The sequence below is a fragment of the Rattus rattus genome, chromosome 2 (assembly GCF_011064425.1).
Source record: "Rattus rattus isolate New Zealand chromosome 2, Rrattus_CSIRO_v1, whole genome shotgun sequence".
Classification (NCBI taxonomy): Eukaryota; Metazoa; Chordata; class Mammalia; order Rodentia; family Muridae; genus Rattus; species Rattus rattus.
The window spans coordinates 102,683,615-102,705,448 of NC_046155.1; the positions used below are offsets into that span (position 1 = coordinate 102,683,615).

At 38.6% G+C, this 21,834-nt stretch overlaps 2 protein-coding genes across 3 annotated transcripts; both read right to left on the bottom strand.

Annotated features, from left to right (window-relative positions):
* Positions 1-2,323: 2,323 nt before the first annotated feature.
* Positions 2,324-20,307, bottom strand: LOC116891808 (olfactory receptor 51E2). Of its 2 annotated transcripts, none has more exons than XM_032893164.1 (3): positions 20,161-20,307; positions 7,710-7,842; positions 2,324-4,649 (listed from the first exon to the last, which is right to left on the bottom strand). In XM_032893164.1, exon 3 carries the CDS (start codon positions 4,596-4,598, stop codon positions 3,636-3,638), a length of 963 nt encoding a protein of 320 aa, XP_032749055.1. In that variant the 5' UTR covers positions 4,599-4,649; positions 7,710-7,842; positions 20,161-20,307; the 3' UTR covers positions 2,324-3,635. The 2 variants fall into 2 exon arrangements, with proteins under 2 accessions (XP_032749055.1, XP_032749056.1); XM_032893165.1 differs by lacking the exon at positions 20,161-20,307 and adding an exon at positions 13,121-13,599.
* Positions 13,843-14,787, bottom strand: LOC116891809 (olfactory receptor 51F2-like). Its single transcript, XM_032893166.1, has one exon. It carries the CDS (start codon positions 14,785-14,787, stop codon positions 13,843-13,845), a length of 945 nt encoding a protein of 314 aa, XP_032749057.1.
* Positions 20,308-21,834: the final 1,527 nt, after the last annotated feature.

The window sequence follows — 21,834 nt, forward strand, 5'->3', positions numbered from 1 at the left end:
CTGAATTAGGCAAAGAAAAGGTATCTTATATCATCAACAGCTATGTTCATCACCCTTGGAAAACATATGAGGGAAAAGATAATGAGTTAGCCCAGTAACCTCAGGTTAGATTGGCATCATATTCTTTTACTCTTTTTCCTTCCAGAAGAGACATGGAATCTTTGAAAACCAATGAACCTGTACTTACGTTTGAATTCAGGTGAAGAGGAGAGAGCGACTTCAGAAGGATCTGACTTTAAGTCTGGATTCCACCTCCCCCATTCACTGTGAGACTTGGGAAAGTTTACATAACTAACTCCCTATTTTCTTGGAAAAATGGTCCTCTTAATTGTTCTTTATTATATAAGTATATCTTAGCATAGGATCATAGTAAGTCCCCAGTAAATGCCACTTTTAAATGTAATATTAAAAAACTCAACTCACAGGTTTCTCAAACTTTTACCTTCTTTTCTTAACTCAGTCTTATGTGTCCCACATTACACTTCGATCCACCTCTTACTTCACCTGTAGGTATGACAGATATTTTCATTCACTTAATTTCCCAGCTCAACCATACACTTTTTGGTACTTTTCTGCTTTGGGACTTTCTTCAAAAGACACACTGAAAGAACCAGGGTAAGTCTTCAATAACATAGGAGTTCCACCTTAATTAAACATCTTAATCCATCCTTTGTCTAGGTAATTCCCCAAGACATATTTTAAAGTAGTGTTTAATACTCATTATTTACAGTAGTGACCTTGGTAATAACTATATGGAATATTCTACCTTCTGTGTCACTAATTTTGCTTTTTCTTCTTGTTTTCTGGAACCACATCTGGCTCTACTGCTCTTGAGTCCGAGTTTCAGATTGTTCTATGCATACCTAGCTCAAGATGCCAAGTATTTCTTATGTAAGACACTGCCTCATGTTTAAGTGATTCTCCTATGTTTGTAGATTTTTCTGAAGACCGTAGGCTAAAGACTAGCAGAGTGTACCGGTCATCACACAAAGTGAGATTCACTAATTTGTGGTGACTGAGGAGAACATATCAAAGGACTCAGTGTTTCTAAAGAAGAGATGTGATTGCATTTATAATGTGTGGTCTCTTATCTGTTATTCATTTGATGGTTTTGAAAGCAGAGGTTGTTCATCTGCCACATCCTTAGAATATGGGAGTCCGTGTAGCTAGAGATCAGTATGGTAACACATGGGCTGAAGAAACTAGAGCTTAGGTTGATTGGGACACCTATTAAAATTGGGCTGCTACAGTTAATTTCAGTATATTTACCTATACTGTATATCTATAACTATGTACATTTAACATGCTAGAGTTTTTCATGGTTTTGAGTTCAAGTTTTGGCTTTCCCTTCAGAGTTCAGCTGCCTTTAGGAACACCTTCTCTGTGTGTCAGATTTTCATGTCTTGGTTAGGTAAGAATCTCTAGATGGGAGCTGGAGAGAGAGCTCAGCAGTCAAAGGCACTGGCTACTTTTCCAGAGAACTGGAGTTCAGTAACTGACACTTACATGTATCCTATCTGTAACTTCTGCCCCAGGGGATCAGATGTCCTTTTCTGGTGTCAGAGAGCATTGAGTACATGTGGTGCAAAGATATTTATGAAGGCAAAACATTCATACATATAAAATAAAATAATAAATTTCAGAGATGATAATGGGTGAATAGGTAAAAAATAGAAAGGCATCTCTATATTACAGAGGACAGTCTGTTCTTTTTTTCCCAAATTCTACTGATTTAAATTTTAATATCACAAAAAATATCATCACAAATATATCTAGAAAAATGTATGTTCAGATATCTGGAGGCCATGTGCCATCCAAGTTTATCTAAAATGTTAGACATAAAAATGTCAAATGATTTTCCCACATCCACATGATGATTATTTTTATTACTCCAATCAGAAAGATCTTGTTAAACATTACATGATATTTACAACAATAAAGTTTGTTTAGAATTTTTTGTTTCTGATTTTGGTCTTGGAAATGAAGCCCATTTTAAAGCTATAGGTAGAAAATTGCCAAGAAAGTGCATAACTTACCTGAGGGTGTGAAATGACTGAAGCACCTTGCTGTCCTGTTGTCGGTTCATCCTGACTGCTACCTGACCCTTACAATCCTTCCTGAGATTATGCAGCTACCACCCTTCATGAGAGCTCTAAGAGGCTGTAACATGGGCCTGGTGTAACTGCAGCAGACTACTGGAACTTGGTATTTCAGACCCAATATCATCCTTTGGGACTTATTTTTATAAGCCTTAAAAATATATTTTTCTTTAACCTGCCATATTCAAACTTCTTCTTTCCACATTAATGATATATAATAGATATTTTACATTATTTTAAATGATTTTTTATTGTGGCAGATACATACTACATAAATCTCGGCATTTTAAGCATTATGCGTACATCAAATATATTAACATTATTTTGTAGGTGTCATTAATAACCTAATCTAAGAACATTTTCATCATCCACTCAATACAAAGGAATATTCTACATAAGTTCATTCAACATCTTTATAGTTGTGCAACCCATACCTGGCAGGCCCTTTGCACTGTTGGTAAAGAGGACTGGGGGAAATCACTCATGTCTCCCAACATTACTTATGAACATTAAAACAGTAAAAATAATACTGAACATTTTAAGATAAATTATTATGTTGTTTGATACCTAAGTCAAGAATCAGACAATATCTTATGTTATACATTTAAGAGATTTGACAGCTACAGGACACAATACAAAGAGGACACAATCAAGGATATGTAAGAGACTAAAAAATTTAAATCTCCCCTCTTCATATGAGAAGAAGCAGCTACTCTGTCATGCTGAACAGTTTGTTGCCCTCCACCAGGACAGAGTTAATCACTTACCACAAACACAAAGACGTCCATGCTAGCACACAGCAGAGAGAAAGCAGGATTTGTAATAGGCAGAGGAAATAGATGGCAGATGTTAAACAGGAAGCAATATAACATGGTGGTAAAGCAAATGTATTCAATTATCCAATTTAATTTAAAATCTTGGCACAGAACATTCAAGAAAGTTTCTTCACTCATTAAAGCCTTTGTCACATGTTGTGGCAGGCAACAGTGGTATCTTCCTTGGGAAAAGAACAAGATCACAGAAAGTCTGAAAAGCACTTAATGCAGGGACTGGAACACGTTACATGATACATTCATGAGCCATATTATTTAGAGCTCATATATGTTCCTGGGTAGTGAATAATAGCATTGAAATGAGTGAGGAAACCCTTGGCTACCATACTGTCAGCTCCATGTTTCACAATTCAGAAGTTAAACATTACAGATGGCGTTACAACAAAGGAAGTAGGAATAAAAAAAGTTGCTAGTAATTTCAACATATCTCATTCAAATCACAAACCAACAATTAGTTTAAATCACAAATCCTAGTTGTTTCATTTAGCATTATCAATGGGTCTCATTTTATAGCACAAGCTTTAAAACACATGATAGATTATTTCACATTGTATCCATGATGAAGATAAACCATACTTTAGTTCACTGTCCCATTCAGGTTAAAGCACTAATGTGCTTTTGGGTGACTGGAGTTAGGTGGGTGTGATGAATTATTAATTATTATATTAAGCCATGTAGGACAAGGGTGATAGAATGGTAAGGGTCACGTGTTTCCTCCAGCTTCAATGTCCTTGTCACAGCTGATCTTGAACATAGCCAGCACCCGTGTTCTGATCTGTTTGGTCTTAGCACCGTAGATGATGGGATTGATCACGGGAGGCAGCAGCAGGTAGACGTCGCCCATGAGAACATGCACAATGGGATCCAGGCTGTTTCCAAAACGGTGCACTACTGACAGGCCAATGAGTGGGACATAGAAAGCCAGGACTACACCAATGTGTGACACACAGGTTCCAAATGCCTTAGCTCGCTCAGACTTGGAAGGCAATTGCAGAACTGTTCGTATAATCAGGAAATAGGACAAGGAGATGAACATGACATCTACACCCATGACTAGCAGAATGGCAGTTAGACCATAGACTACATTGGGCAATGTGTCTGTATAGGCCAACTTCATCACATCCTGGTGGACACAATAGGAGTGGGAGAGCACATTGGAGTGGCAGAAGGCCAGTCGCTTGATCAGCAGTGGGAGTGGGAAAAAGAATAGGGATCCCCGGACCAGAGCCACCATGCCGATTTGGACTGTTACTGTATTGTTGAGCACAGCAGCGTGACGCAGTGGGTGGCAGATAGCCACATACCGGTCAAAGGCCATGGCCAGCAAGATGGTAGATTCAATTGCTGAGAGAGCGTGAATGAAGAACATCTGGGCGAGACAGGCATCAAAAGTAATCTCCCGGGAGTCAAACCAAAAGAGGGCGAGAATCTTGGGCATTGTAGAGGTGGACAAAGCCAGATCAATAGCTGCCAGCATGCAGAGAAAAAGATACATGGGCGCATGCAGGCTCCGCTCTGTCCTCACGATGAAGACCACAATGCAATTTCCAAACAATGCTACAGCGTACATGGAAAGTAGGGGGAAGCCAAACCAAAAGTGAGCTTCCTCCAGTCCTGGAATACCGATAAGCATGAAGGTGGCGTGAGTGAAGTTGCAGGAGCTCATCGCTGACACCAAGTGGGGCGGACTGGAAGAGGGAGAGGCCACAGGGACAGCCTGCAAGGACATGGAGCAGAATCAGAGAGTCCCTGGAACTTAGTGGTGTTAGCAGTCCCTCCCTTCTCACTCTTTCTCCACCCACACTCCAGCTCCTGCATAAGCTACAAGGCTCTCTGTTCCCACTGGAAGAAATGTGAGTGCTCCAAATTCTTTAACTACTATTACTAAGGTACATTTAAAAAATTTCAAAATAAAGCTTTGGGAGAAAAATACTTATCTCCAAAATGTGGCTTCCTCCATATTTCCTCAGAAATCTCTTCTCATCCCTACCGTCATTGTCTGGATATTAGGTACTCCCCTTCTCATAAAATCAAGGTCTTAACTCTCTTTTCAGATAAAGACGTCCTCCTTCCCCCTCTCTCCCCATTTCTTCTCCTCTGATGTCCCCATCTTTCACTGACACCACTTTTATTTCCATTTTTCTTCCTTCATATTTTCTCTTTCCCCCTCTCTTTTTATATTAATTGGAATTTCAGAAATATTCACTTTCACCACAGTGCAATCTGTGAGATGCAGTTATGAGAACCCTTCTGTTTGACTTTACATGGCTTGCCTAGGGTATGAGATAGGTAAGTAACAGATACATCAGAGCACTGTGGTAAAGGCTTGCAAAGGAATTCACTGACTGCAGGGAATGACAAAGACAGAGCAGTCGTCCTGGAAAAGATGGCCTTTACATCTCAATCTTGAAGCAGGAGCAGAACTAGGCAGACAGAAGAGGGCATAAAGGATCTTCCAAGGTAGAGAAAATAATTTTCAAACATTCAGGATTCTAGGTCCTTGGTTCTAAGGTTGGCAAAGGGGAGGGAGAAACCCAATAGCAACTCAGAAAGCAAAATGAAGCAGCTCCCTCTAATCATGGTTTTGCAGATGGAGGTGCTGACGAGATTCACCACCTCCTACGGGTCCTAGCGATTCCTATGGAATCCACACGATTCCTATGACAGCTCTTTGTTCCTGGTCACAGACATCTTTATGCTGGAAGTCACCTCCAAGGCTATTTCTTTGGCCCCTAGTTTGCAGTGTGTGTGTGTGTGTGTGTGTGTGTGTGTGTGTGTGTGTGTGTGTGTGTGTGTGTGTGTGTAAGCCCTGATTCGGGAAGAGGTATTACTGATTTTTACTATAATTCTGAGAGTTTTCCTAGGAACTTGTGCCGATAAATCATTCATATGAGGAGTTATTTCTTCTTCTTTTGTGTAGCATAACTTGTTTTGTTTTAACCCCATATCCCACCCACACACCTGAGCTCTCTGTCAAACACTTCCCCTGAGAAGCTCCCTCACGTCCTATTTTCAGAGCTGGTTAACATCAGGAGTGACCGGCCTGGCTCTGAGCATTTGGAGCTTTGCTGCTAAGAAGTGGAAGATGCAGGTGTCTTTGTTGACAGTATCCAGGGTATCCAGATTAATTTGTTTATCTTTCCCAGGATTGCACTCCCCTTCTAACCAAGGTCTTTAATAAAGCTTGTCCATGCTCTTTGCCTTAATGGAGAGAGTTTAGAGAACAATAAAATGAGAGCCTTTTAAAACTAGGTTGTCCCTATTTTGGATAAACAAAGACAAACAGATTAAGGACACAGAAATTACAAAATCCGTATCACTGATCTTGATTTTCGCCACCCGTATGGTTTGCATTAAGGTAAAGGAATAGTTTCTTACTGATAGTGAATTCCAAACCTGGCTACATTCTCCTATCAGAGAAAGCTGCATTCTTCAATGAGATGTAAGATGGCTTTTACCTTGAATCCGTTCATTCGTCTTTGTGTCTGTCATAAACAGCTCATGGGAAAGAATGCAAACATCTTAACAAAGGGCTGTATGTGGTATGGGGCAAAGCTAAGCAACTTTCCCTGGACAAAGACCATGTTACATGGCCACTGGACCCTAGAGAAATGGGGAAAATATGAGAAGAAGGTAGACTGGAAGGGTAACAAGAGGCAAAAATCACATTTCATGTTCTTAAGAACTTTGGTGTCACTGATACATTTAAGGGTCTGTCTCATCTACAGAGTCAGACACTTTCCTACTCCACTGCTCTGCAGAGTACCTGTGCAGCCTTTCTGGTACTTAAAGCACAGAACTAGATTCTGTTCTGTTTTGTGTTATTTTAAAGCAGGTAAAACAACTCTTTAAAAAGGCTACATAAAAAATTAGTGTACAAACATTAATATAAGCAATAAAATAGCAAGATTGTAGCATATGATAGCAGTCTAATATATTTCCCTAATGATAATAATGAAGTATCAGAATTTGGTCTTCCAAAACCATTTTTATTCACAATAGCACCAAAGATAATGCATTTAGCAAAAGACCAGACAAAAAATGTATACATTGTAGTCTTCAAACCATTACTGAAAGAAATTAAACACAATATTTAACGAATGGAATGATACCTAGTGCTCACGGATTTCAACACAAAACTGTGTTAAGATTACAGCTCTTCCCTAAGGTGATATGCAGATTTATTGTAATTGCTATTGAAGCTTTTTTAGGCAATCTAAACATTAGTTTTTTAAAGTTAACAAAGTAAAAGTATGATATTTTCATAGAAATGTTATTGTATGTTGTTTTACTTACCATGCTCTTGCTGATCCCCTCAACACCCTCAAATATTTTCTCCTCTGCTCCATGTCATATAAATTGCATAACCCTTTTCTATCTTATTTTAAAATCTCTTTCCTCTCCTCTGGTAGTTCCCTTCCTACTTTCAACACCACACACATGCACACACACACACACACACACACACACACACACACACACACACACACACACACACACACACACACCTAGACTGCATATGAGAGCATTTCCCATTCTGAGTCTAGTCTACTTTACTTAACATAAAGATCTCCAGTTCTATCTATTTTCCTGTAGATTGTATTGTTTCACTCTTTATAGTTGAACACAATTCTGTTACATACAACCCATCTTTCTAGAAATCATCAGGTAAGGCTCTGGGGCTCGCCTTAGAATGAAGCATGCAGGTGGGGTCTTCATGGACCCTTAATGTGGCAGGATCTTTGTGCTGCCAGACCCTTGGTAAGAGAGCACTCACCTGGAAATTGTGTTGTTCTGCTCCAGGAGGGCAGCTGGATCTGGCTTTCACTTTCTGGAACAGACCTCTTTATTATGCTACTCAGGAGGCTCAGGGAACAAGCTGCTGGAACACCAGCTGATGCTCTAGGGATCTGGCAGGCAGAGGAGTGAAATGCTCATGTCTACTTGTGTGCTTCTCTCACCAGCTTCCCATTTTTATGTCTAAGAAAGCAATCACAAAGGACCAAGGTCTCTGCTCCTATTCTCACAATGACACATGTGAGTCTCTTGATAACAAACATGTGTTCCCACTCCTCTAAGCTGATCTAATTTCCACAGTCAGCCACAAGGTTAGTGTTTCCTCATTTGATCTGCTAGACACAGCAGGCAAGGTGTATGAATAGTCATGATTATTGAACTCTTGGAGTTCACATCAGGCTTATAATCTAAGTAGGTACCTTAAAATGTAGCCTCACAGCTCAAAATAGGTCCATTCACATCTCCATAACTCTCTCCTACTTCTCTTTCAGTTTAAGCATAGCCCCTTATATAATGAAGTCATGTTTTATTATGCCCGTGACATGAGTAAAGACAGCCCTTTGGTCTATATCATACAGTGATAATATTAGATGGAGAATCTCATGCACTGTCTATTCATTCACATTCAACAGGTGTTTGCCAAGAGCCCGTAATTTTATAAGTAAAATAGAGGAAATTCCAAGGGTTATAAAGAATCCTTTTGATGAGATAGACAGAAACAAAATTAAATTAACATATTAACTAAATAGAAGGCTAGACAGTCATAACGATAAAAACAATGAAGAGGATAAGGAACATATTAATCTCAGGAGGAAGTAGGTGAGGCTGCCTGGTGGAGAGATACTTGAAGAGAGAAGAAGATATATTCATGTAAATATCAGGCGAAGACTGTTTCAGGAAGAAGGAACAGAGATGGCAAGTAAGTTTCTCAAGGAACAAGTATGTCCAGTGCTTAGGAACAAGGCAGGCAGTGTACTTGAATAGAGAGAAGAGGAAGGGCGAGAGGTTGGGATAAAGGAGGATTCTGTGAACTGCCCATATAGGAACTTATAGCATTAATCACTTTACATTCTTCCCTCAGACTGGGTGAGCTGAAGATCCTTCTATAGAACTAGATATAATTCTACAGACTAGTCACCACTACATGGGCTTGATTTTATTGATCAGTATTGTCTATTCTGTTTATTTTTAGGGGCGTTACACTTCAAACCTTTAAAACCTATCTAAAGTACCATATTCTCCAATAAGCAGTATTTCTAAGCTTAATTTCTTTTTCAGTGACATGTGCACTCCTTCAGAACTGGCCATGTATGTCTTTATCTTTGGTTGATATTTACCTTGTCTGATCTCCTATTCTTTCTAGGTTTGCCTCAAATATATCTCATCTTGTTATTGCCATTCTAAAAACAGAAACATGATTATTGCCTTGTTAATTATGTATCAAGACTTATGACATATCTATAATTAAGAATGTATTCATTCACTTATTGCTTAAAAGAATGTACTTTAATACTGGTTTTATGTAGACATCATATTGTTCTTAGAGAACACAGAGATGAATATAATTAAGTCACTGCCCTGAGATGCTGAAGTAACATCTAACACATCTTGACATAATAAGGCATAATAGCAAAATCAGTGATTTTAATGAGGACTTGATCAGAAATTTTAATCTAACCAGGAGTGAGTTCAAGAAAGAGGTCTTTAAAAAATAATTCAAACAAATGAGTATGGGTATTTGTATGTCTGTGTGCCTTGTGTCTGCAGAAGGCATTAGGTCCCCCTGGAACTAGAGTTACAGATGGTTGTAAGCTGTCATGTGGGTGCTGGGAATTAAACCCTAGTCCTCGGGAGAGTATTCAGTGTTCTTACTTGTTAAGCCATCTCTCCATGCCCCATCCCCAGAAGAGGATTTTTAAGCAGAGATAAGTCATAGCAGAAGGAAACAGAATTCTTTAAGTAGAGAGGTGGTGCTGGAGCAATACAAAGAGAAAAGAGAAAATGAGACGGCAGATCGATGTGATTTAAAGATAGGTTTTATTCAGTTGGCTTAGGAGAATGAACAAGGACATCAGAACTGTGTATATTAAATTACATTTCTACAAGTTGTTGGAAGGATGCATTCCAGGAAGATAAGATTAGATGTGCTCATGAATTTAAACTTAAATGGTATACTTTTTCCTTATCTTCTGTAGTTAACTCTTTAACCCATCTTGTCTAATTTTCCTTCTACATGTAATGTTCATGTGACTGTTATTACCTGCTTTCTAGGAAACTAGAGGACAGAGCATATTTGCTCTGCAAGTTACCCATTCTTAGAGTCAAGTTGCCCATTTGTAATTGTGGGAGCTCACAAGTTTCTAGGGATTGACAGTAGGGTTCACCACAAGTGAATGTGTAGATGTAAGCATGGGGGATATCTAGAAGTGTCATGAAAATCAGCGTCTGGCCTTTGAGATTGAGATTCTTTCTTATCCCCATTAAAATGATTCTCATTAGGATGAAATAGAATAAAAAGATATGGATGGAAGGGGAGGGTAGAATGGGAGGATCAAATGTGGAGGGGGAGGGGAGAAGGGATTATGGGAGACATAGCTAAAATTAAGGTACACTTGAGGGATAGTATGAACACCTAATATAGTAGAAACTTCCTAAAACATACATGCATGAGAGTGATCTAGATGAAATGACCAAATAATGGGCAGGCAGAGTCCCACCTGGCCATAATTAATAAAATAATAAAAATGTTCTTTAATATTTTGATATTATAATTACATCATTTTTCATTTTTCTTTCTTTTTCCAAAATCCCCATATGTATCCCTTCTTGCTCTCTTTCAAATACATGACCTATTTTTCATTAGTTGTTATAATATGTATATTTACATGTATATATATTGTACAGGTATAGGATGTATATAAATATATACATATGCATATATACATTTATAAGTGTATGATGTATAGGTATATGATATGTATGTAATGTTTAGGTATAGGTATAGGTACATGATGCATATGTATATGTGTATGATATATAGGTATAGATGTATATGTGTATGTGTATATAATGTATATTCCTAAATGCATGAATCCAACCAGCTCAATTGTACGCTGTTACAAATCTATGTTTTCAGGGCTGACCATTTGGTATTGGCTAGGGTGTACTCTTCTCCAATTTTAACTCCTTATGGGTTATTACTGTATGAAGAGCATGATCTGTGAGGTTCAGAGAACAGAAAGGGGTGGAAATAAACAGGAACTGGCATTTTTTCAAAATATAAATCATTCACACAGATGGTTCCATAACTATTTTTTTGCTTTTAATTCATGTTTATTAAGGAATATACAAGGGAAGTTTTATGTTGGAAAGGAGATAGAGATAAAAGGCTGCACAAAATTAGGGTAAAATGGTACCAAGCCAAATGATCAAAGGAAGGCATCTTGTATAGCATCCTTCAAAATGAGAAGCTTCATGAATAAATGTCTTGGAAACTGAGAAGGTTATTATGTACTTGTGTATCATCTGAATTCTTATATCGTTTAAGGTCTTATTAATTTATTTGTATATTAGTTCAACTGAGGTTGAAAGATAGTATAGAACTAGGTATGGTGGTACACACACCTGTAATTCCAGCTACTTCTAAGGTTGAGGTAAGTTCAGTGTTACCATGGGGTATATTGTGCAACTACTTAAAAACCAAACCAAACCAAAGCCATCAATACGAAGGAAAATATAAAAATACAGGGAGCCAGACACTATTAATAGAAGTGTAAAAACAAGACAACAGTGAATAAGACGCGAATTTAGTCTTGAGAACCGAGTGCAGAGCCCGTGTGGAAAACTCTGTTGAAATAGAATCTGAAGAGGATTATCATGAGAAATGAGCACATCCGGTTATGCTCTTGCATCCGGGTCGGGGAACAGGCAGATTGATGGGGTCAGGGATCCCCTAAATAAATCACCTCTCTTCTAAGTGAGGGGGTGATGATAGTGAATGCTATCATAGGTGGAGATAACAGCTTGTGCAAAAGCTTGAAGTGACAGAATACTTGGGATAAAATAAATGTAAGGTTCTCATCGGGCTTGGAGTACTATACAGAAGATAAAAATTTCTAAGAAGTAAATGGAGGCAGGACACCCAGAGATACAAATTCCTTATCCCCCCAAAACCATATCTTGTGACGGGGAAACAAAAACAAAACAAAACAAAAAATCCCCACCCACTCCCCGGTAATAGGTTAGGTTTTGAAAGTGCTAGGAATTAAATACAAAGAAGGTAAGGATTGGGGTAGATACTGTCAGGAGCTGAGGGAGAAATATTATTGTTATGATTATTATTCCTATAATGTTAGTGGTCCTGCAGTAAGGTACACTTAAATAAGAACCTCTATGAAGACAGGATGTAAGCTAAGCAGTAGATCTCTGGGAGAAAAACGTCACAGGCAGAAAAATGTTGAGTGTGAAATGGAATGCTGTGTAATGACCCAATGATATAAGAAGACATCAGGAGACTAATGTAGATTTATTAGGGTGATTGAAAGGACACTGGGGAAGAGAACTGCGATAGTGGTGGAGACTCAGAGCATATGGAGGACCTTACATGCTACTATAATTTTTCCTCTCGAGCACACAGAACCAATGAAAGTGTGTTAACAGGAAGTGATGTGATCTGCCACATGTACTAGAATAATTACTCTATGCACAAAGGAAGACGCTCCAGAAACTATTCACAGATGATTTTGGGTTCATGGTGATGACTAGTATCCTGGATGTGGCAGTGGAAGCTATGTAAGTGGTTGGATTCTAAATTTGTTGATAAACAGGTAAATGTGGAACAGGAGTAAAAGCAAGGCATAAGAGTTAACTACAAGTATTTCATCTCAGCAATTTGGGAAATAGAATTTCTAGATAAGCACATATTTTTATTGATGGGGCTATTAAGATTATCTAAGATGATTGTGAGACATCTGGATGCAAACATTGATACATATTGGATGATTGCTGACTACAAATATTAACTTGTGTTTGTTCAGTATCGATGGTATTTAATGTCATAATACAATATGAAGTGACCAGCAAAAGAATCACAAAAGGAAGAAGAGGCACAAGAACAAAGCTCTGGTATGTCTCGACACATGGAAATCAAGACAAGCAATCATTAAAAGAAAGGGTGATGTTCCTTCCTGAAGCTGTAAGTTGTAAAAATCCCAGTGTTAGGGATAGGATACCTCTTTTCTAGTTATTGGTAAATGGTGTCCCAGAGACCTCAAAATAGTGCAGGCTACTGTCACTGCTGTTAGAAGACGCCAAAACTTGATGGCAAAACCCTATTTCTGAAGATACCAACTCTTCAGTAATAGGACTTAGAGAAATAAAGCTGGTACTGACCTAGAAGCTTCCCCCTGCTGGGTGCTTTTCATAGTGCCAGAAGATGCCATCCAGGCTGCTAGGGGCAAAAGTCATTGTTCACCTTACCCAGCTGTGAACACCACAAGCTGCAATAATGATAGAACTTGCAAAATATACTCATGGGTGAAATCGTGGTAAAGAGTTTTTGGGGTGACCACCTTTTTTATATGTGCTTTAAGGCCAACTCCACGAGGTTTAGTTATGTCTGATGTAAATTTGACCAAGAACTCATGGTTGGGAAGACCATAGGTCCTAGGATTAAACTATTACTATCATTTTGCCAAATGGACATAGTATCAAACTATCAAACTACCTTCTAAATACACATCTCTAGACAGATAGAAGCTGTCAGTCTGCATCAGATAAGTTTCTTTGAACAGTAGATGGCAGATAGTTAGAAAATGCTGCCTACTTTTCCACAAAGGAATGATGTAATATGAAATTAATATGAAAATGTAACCGTTATGATGAGATAAGAATAAAAGGGTTATTGATAAAGTTAGAAAAACACCAGCTTAGAACAAACAGTGTGGAGGAAGAGGAACTCTAGACATAAGGCTATATATTGCTTCCCATTTATATGTCAGTGTCTCCTCATCTGTGAAATAAAGGGGCTAAAATAACTGACATTCAAGATGTAGTCTAGCATTACTTGACAACATGGCCTAAAACAGGCCTTCTAGCTCTAGGCTTTTATGATTCTATATTTCTTTAGACTGGAGAACTTTTATCACAGCTTTACGTATCTGCTTGGTCTTCACACTGTAGATGATGGGGTTCATGACAGGAGGGATCAGCAGGTAGGTGTTAGCAATCATGGTATGTACATAGGGTGGAGCTCGTTTCCCAAATCTGTGAACAAAGGACAAACTGATCAATGGAATATAGAATACAGCTACAGCCCCGATATGGGAGATACATGTGCTGAAGGATTTCTTCCTCTCCTCTGGGGATGCAATGCTGAGGACAGTTCTGATGATCAGGACATAGGAAAGGAGAATAAGGATTGAGTCCACACCAACAGTAGAGATCATGGCAGTCAGTCCAACCACATTGTTGATCCTGGTGTCTGTGCACGAGAGCTTCATGACATCGGGGTGGAAACAGTAGGAGTGGTGGAGCACGTGGCTACTGCAGAAGGTTAATCTTTTAAGAAGTGCAACCATTGGTGTCAACGTTACAGTCCCTCTGATGACAATTGCCACCCCAATTTGAGCTATTCTGGAGTCAGTTAAAATAGTGGCATACCTAAGAGGGTTGGAGATGGCCACATAGCGATCATAAGCCATAGCCAGTAGCACAGAGGATTCCATGACAGTGAAGAGCTTAATGAAGAACATCTGTGACAAGCAGGCATTGAAGCTAATCTCCCTGGCATTGAACCAGAATATCCCCAGCATGGTGACCATGGTGGATATGGAGAGCCCAAGGTCAGTGGTGGACAGCATGGAGAGGAAGTAATACATGGGCTCATGGAGGCTGGGCTGAGAGATAATGGCGAAGAGAATCAGACTGTTCCCTGACAAGGCAGTTGCATAGAGAAAGCAGAAGGGAATGGAGATCCAGGTGTGCAAGGCTTCCAGCCCGGGCACCCCAGTGAGCAGGAAAACGATGGAGGAAGCTGTGGTGTTCTGGAAGGTTGACATGCCAGATTGAAATTACAGAAGAGAGCTAAGACAAAAAAAGCTGTATTTCTTTGTGTATTCTCTTTATAAATAATCTCATCCAACATACATTGGATCAAAGATGAGCATCTATACAATATATAAAAAACAGAAATGACACCTTTAAATTGATAAAAATGTGTATAATATCAAGTGCTGCAAAATATTTTTCATTCTTGAAAGAAATGTCTCAACCCACAATTTTTCACCTTTGAGGCTTTCTGCTGCTGGCTGTCTATGTCTGTGTGATCTGTCCTTTTAATCTCCCAGCTGTAGATGGCACAGGAACACTAGTATCCACTTGACATAACATGTTAACACAGTCAACTATTTTTTTCTAGATTTTTGAATGACTAGTTCTTCACAATAGATTCTCTGCATGTCTTTTTGTGGAAACATACTGCCTGGGAGAAATAAAGAAATGTCTCTGTCTTGTTCTGCAGAGGAAGACGAATCTTCATTGAAAACAAATCAAACTTTTCTCTTCCTGAGTAGAAAATTTAGACTAGGCAGACAGGTATGCATGAATTTGAAATGGAGGTTTGGGGATAAACAGATTAAGTCTGTGGTTGGAGAGGGCTCGATGAGAAGTGGTCAGTTTGAGGTAGGTCCTTTGGTGGAAAAGGAAGGTATTAAGTGACAGACAGAAAGCATAGTATGTGAAGGGGTAAAGAGGGTTATCTAACTAAATCCAGAACACACGTATGCACACAGACACACAGACACACAGACACACACACACACACACACACTCACAAAGTTTCACTGTAATGGTCATCCTAGGAAACCTTACTAAACATAAATTGGGAAAATAATTGACATTTTTGGAGTTTTAGAAGAAAAAAGGCAAAAGTTATTTGAATTGAATATAGTTTGGGACTCTGATGTTTTCAGTAGTGAGTGTCCTCAGGGGACTAATGAAATTAATGTCGAAATGTATGATCATGCAAAGGAAAAGAATTAAGCATTGATATTGATGTAGTATATACTTCTAAACAGGTGCAAGAGTATATTCTAACTACTGTAACCACCCCCAAATGATAACAAATTGAGGTGGTAGATATGTATATATGAAATTAACTTGATTTGATCATTCCAGAATATCTATCTATCTATCTATCTATCTATCTATCTATCTATCTATCTATCTATTTATCTATCTATCTATCTATCTATCTATCTATCTATCTTTCTATTTATCTATCTATCCATCCATCCATTCATCCATCCATCTATCCATTCATCTATCTATCCATCTATCTGGAAATATCCATTGTATTTTATAAATATATACAATTATGATTTGTAATTTAAAAGAGAATTTTTTTAAAAAACTAGAATTTTAGAAATCAAAGAAAGTCAAGAAAGAAAGAAGAGCATCATCATAATGTGGCCATTCAATAGACTGGTAGAATAAGCAGTGAACATTTTTTGTGCATTGTCTGCATCGAAATGAAGAATGCTAAGACTTTTTAAATGCCATAAGAAAGACAATTGAGCAACCATTATCTTGCCATATATCCTCCTCTGATCTTGCCTCTCAGTCTCAGGGATATTTCTCAACTAACACTCATTTGCATACCTCTGTATTAGAAACTAAAGGATAACACAAAATCTTCCTTTGAAGAGTTCACAACTAAGAGAGGGTGAAATATCAGAGGGACTTTTGAGTAACTCCAAAGTGTAGTTGCACAACAGTGAACAATAGTGGCTAGGAATGCAGTGTCACCATGGATGCCTGTTACCTCCGGCCACCATGTCTTTTATTTCGCCTAGAATGTCTAAGTTGATATTTTTTAATCATTAAGTTTTGGGAAGTTTTGCAAAAGATGACTTTAAAAAGGCAAACTACTATGTGAATAATTTCTCTTTCATCCTGATTTCTTAGTAACTTGTTTAGCAATAATTTAATTTATTCATGCCCAGTTTTCTTTCCTCTTGATAATTTCCTCCTTCCTTTCTTGATGAAAGACGATAAACAAAGCAAACCGTGCAGTTTGACCTGATCCATATTTGATCTGGCAGCAGAGAATTCAAGTTGCCTGCTTTGCCTCAGTCTCACCTGGGCCATTCATCGCTCTTGGGCCAGAACTTTTTTATAATTTCTTTTTAGCCATGCTAGACCAAGAGCAGACTTGCTACCCCTTTTTACAGTCAGGAACTCTTTATAAGCCGTTGACCATCTGTCATAAACCTTTAGGTCAGTCAATAGTACGTATGTACTGGGTGCTCACAGAGTTGCTAGCTACTAAGGCATGAAGCAAATCTGGAATGATTGTGTCTGAGCTCTCCAAAGACATTGTCATAGACCACATACCCTATACTTGTAAGTCTCAAAGCATCTTCTGTAATACGAGTCTAGTGATTCTTATCAACACAGAAAATTGACTGCTTTTGAACGTAACTGGCACATTAGACACTGTATAGGTACAGTAAGAACCACAGGGTCATAGATGAAGAAATGGGGGGCTAATTGCAGAGTGCACTAAGGTAGGGGATATCTAAGAGATAGGTTATAGAAAGTACAGGGCCAAGTATCTGTGTTCTGTGTATGTGAATGGGTCTGGTTTAGGTGTTGAAAGGAATTAATTCTAGCAGATAGCAACAAAGTAGATGATTTATAATTAAACTTTTGGTGGTTAGATGTGAGTTTACAGGAGTGAAAACAGGATAAGTGTGCTCTGGACATAGAGAACATGAGAGGCGATAGGAGTAACAGATAATTATAGGAAAACCAAGAAAATGGATCCTTAGTGTGAGTATCCCTTAACGGAGGGAAAAAATGAGTGTATGAAAACAAGTATCTTGAATTTCTTCGAAAGGATAATGTGGTATATTTTGCAATGCAAAGCATCAAGAGCCAGGCATTTTCAAATATTTTATGAATAAGTAAACAAGCCACTGTCCATTTCTTCTAATTTAACTCCAACAGCATTCCTTTCCTTCTTTAGCCTTGTGCTCAGTGCCACTGGGTCCAATTCACAAGTTCCACCTCAACTCGTTAATGGAAGCTTTCCACACTTTAGTGTAGAGACTTTCAACATACTCATCTCAACTGGGACCCATCACTACCTGCCATTATTATCCACAGTGCTGAGGTAACATAGGGACCAGTCATAAATAGCATCTCTTCTTCGGTTTCCTTTTGGGTAATTTACAGTGAGCAAAGCAGAGTTTGAAAAACAATATGTTTTGGTTTCTTTTTCCTTCACCCTTGGTAACAAGTAAGATATTTCTCCACTGAGAACTCTCAGAAAATCTTTCAACTCAGTGACTAATGTATTTCTAAATATTCTGCATAAATTCCAGATAAGTTTTTCTCCCACTTACTCTTCCCTGATACTTTCTTTTTTCAGTTCCTTCATTGACGGTTTCTCTGATAGATTAATTCTTTCCACCATTTATTAGAGAGTACTGTTTCCTACCTTATAAATTGTGGTGCTGTAGAAAGTTTGGCTTTACTTATCCCTTCCTGAAGTCCATATCCTCTCCTAGAGATGACCTCTTTACGACCATGGTTTTAAGTAACACACATACATCCATTGGACTCATGCACCTACTTTCTAATGACAGCATTTCCTAATTTTGTATTTCAAAAGTTATCAGAAAGGTGGAAGGGTTAAACATGAAGGCAGTGGTGAGATGTGTACCAGGCTGAGGTGCTAAAATCTGCAATTTAGAGGAACTCAAGTCGCAGTTTAGAGAACCAATAAAAGCTCTTTGCTTCCGGTGGTTATAAAAAGCAAATAAAACATCTATTTTTGAGAGGCGTCATCTCAGTCCTCAGACACTACAACCTCCAGATGAGCCCAACAGAATGCATTTCCTTCTCCGTTTCCCATTTCTTCCACTTATCTGCCAATGGAATTAAGGTCTAACAATCATCTGATTAAAATTACTCATTTCCCTTCTCTCACCCCTCAGCCACATCTGTCTTTCCAGTCAAATACTCATTCAGTCATTTATTTATTTTACTATTTACTTCTCAGATGTCCGAGATGCCAGTTGGTACTCCGAGGTTATATTTTATCATACTTTTTGTTACATTAAAAAATTTGCATGCTCATTTCAGAAAATAACAGTACACCATATTTTCCAGGAATTATTCTGTATCTATTTTCTTCCTTTCACCAAGACAAGCTTTTACTATGTAGCCCAAGCTGGCTTGTAATTCACAATCCTATTGCCTTGGTCTCCTGAGCGTTGAGATTACAAGTATTCTTCTTTGTTTCTGCCTCTTTCAAACCATTCTCAGACCTGTCAGATTCACTTTCTTTAAGTCACACACAACGTCATTCTTTCTCATGTGGACTTTTCTATTAGACAACATGCTTTTGTGTTCACAGTAATATTGTAGCCTGTGTCTGCCTTTAGCTGATGATTTAGACCAACTCGGTGTCATCAGTGTGCTCCAAGCTGTTGCTGATGGTCGGTAGTGTGTGGCGGGCAAGGGTTGGATCTGTATTCAGACAATCCTTTGGAAGCCTCGTCAGCAATACAAATTATTCATCCTGTTAAATGCCTTTGTCAGATCAGCAAGCATTACTGTGCTAGTCTTAAGTTCCCACTATAGCGACATATAGCAGGCACTAATAGATTTACTTTAAAGCTACATTTTAGTGAAAAAAATACCCAGAACCAAATGTGAGAGGTTATGAAACATGCTCAGCATGACAGATACCAGTGAGAGCCATAGCCAGCATTCTGTCCCCAGGGTGTTAGTCCCAGTGTTCATACTCTTAATAGGTCTTACTTCACTGAAACCTATAAGCTTGTAAACTTCAATATAGTTTACTTATATGTAGGGCTAGATGTAAACTGACTAATAGAGCTCTGGCTTGCAAAAAAATGTTCACAACAGGTAATTTCTCTTCTTACTTTTATTTTTAAATTAAATTTATTTTCATTTACATTTTTTTTGAGACAGAGTCTCACGTATCACAGGTTGACTTTGAGCTAAGTATGTGGCCAACGGTCATCCTGAGCTCCTAGTCCTCCTATCTTCATCTTTCTAATGCTGGTATTTGCAAGCATGTAGCACTATGATGAGCTGCAAGCTTCTATCTTTTGCGTGAGTCATTGGATTTAGAAATGAGGTTAACTTATCGTGAGTAATGTATCAGCACACCCATTAAAGCGTTTGACTAAAGACAGGTGATGTGTCCCTGCCCAGCCCTCCAGCAGGCAGAACAAAGCGCTCATTCCCTGTAGACTTCCTGGGAATCCATAATTCAAAAATTTCCCATTCCCTTCAGTCCTCGATCCCATTATCTTATCTAATTCTGCACACCACAGTGCTAAGATAGTACAGCTCATTCGGAGGTAGGAGCTTCCACTGAACAAAATTTTACTCACAGAGCCCATCCAGCAGCAGTGAGTCCCTCTCAGGCTAACTCTGATGGTGGAGGGAGCTTCAGATTCCAGAGGAGGGTCCAGCTTAAGGTGAGATTTATGCAGCTTGTTTGGAGATCAGCACGGAGCCCAGGGACTAGTTCCCAGGGCAGTGCTAATTCACTGTGCCTCTAGGGTGTGGACACTCCCAGAGGACTTCACTTGCCTGATACAAGCTTTTTATATCTCTCGCAGGATGTGATTATGCGTACATGCTTTATGAGCTGTTGTAAAGTTTTGTCTTTGAGCTATTTCATTGGAAAGCTTTTTTAAATTAAAGCTTTATTGAGATATAGCACACCTATTATATAATTGACTCATTTATAATGTATAACTCAATAGTTTTAAAGAAAAAAAAATCACAGAATTATGCAGGAACCATCACCACAATCCAATTTAGGGAAACTTCACCACCTCAAAAATGCCATAACCATTAGCAAGCCATTGAGGTGAATTTGAAATTGAAATAGCATATGCTTAAAACATCTCCTGCTATGAGAATATGTTTACTTCGTTCTGCAATGTTTTAACCCCCTAGAGTCTGGCGTTATTCACAGCAACACTGGATCATTGGCTTACTGGGAATGCACTAGTGAAGTAGCTACCTCTTAAGATTAGGAAATAACTTGTACATTCATCCACGCGTATAGATTTCATAATGACACTGTATGTTCTAACTATTCTGGAAGTCCTAGAAATTAGTAAAAAGAAAAGAACATAGACCCACTGCCTAAACTTCTAATTTAGAAGAGAGACAGGCTAACAGTCACATGATAATCAGCATCAAAATTCTCTTAGAAGCAGGTGCTTTGTATACACAGTGGTAAAACATCTCAGTCCTTAATTTAGGCACACAGCAAATAAATACCTTTTTGTTTACTTTTCCATACTTTTACCTGCTTTCTTATTTTGATACCTGAAGTGGCAAGGTGAGGGAATAACTAGGATGATTTTGGGGGCATGTGTACTGTGTTTAAATCACGGGAGTATTATGTTAAGGGATCAGGGGAGGTAGGAGTTGTCTTTGGTTAGTGATGCCATCTACGGTGAGCTGACCACTGACGCCCTCAGTACTTACTACGCATTATTCACGGATTGGTTATACACATGGCTTCTTTAGTTGTTCCTGCAGTCCTACCAACTCAGGGCCATTTCTGGATTTATAGATCCTTAAGTTATTCCTGATTTCCCTCTCTTACAGCCTGCATCCATTACACTGACAAATTCTATCGAGAGTTGCGGACGTCGGTAGAATCTGGTCATTTTTCATCTTCTCCCCAAGTGCCACGTCTACCAAGTCTTCTGCTGTTCTACTAGCATAACATCAGCTGCCTCGTCGCCCTTTTCTATTTGCTTCCCACCAAGTATTTTCACCACCAAAATGTATTGTTCTGAGGTACTTTAGTTTTCTAAGGTTATAAAAACAACAATAATAAACCTGGGCATTATAAGTCTAAGATACTGTGCCAAGGGTTTGTGGACAGAATAATATCTCCCAAAGAGGGCCGTATTTTAATACTTAGAATCTGAATTGATATTTTACATGTCAAAGGGAGCTTTGCATATGTGATGAAAGCTAAAAGCTTTTAGATGAAGTTGTTTGGGTTGACTCCATATTTTCACATGCATCCTTATAAA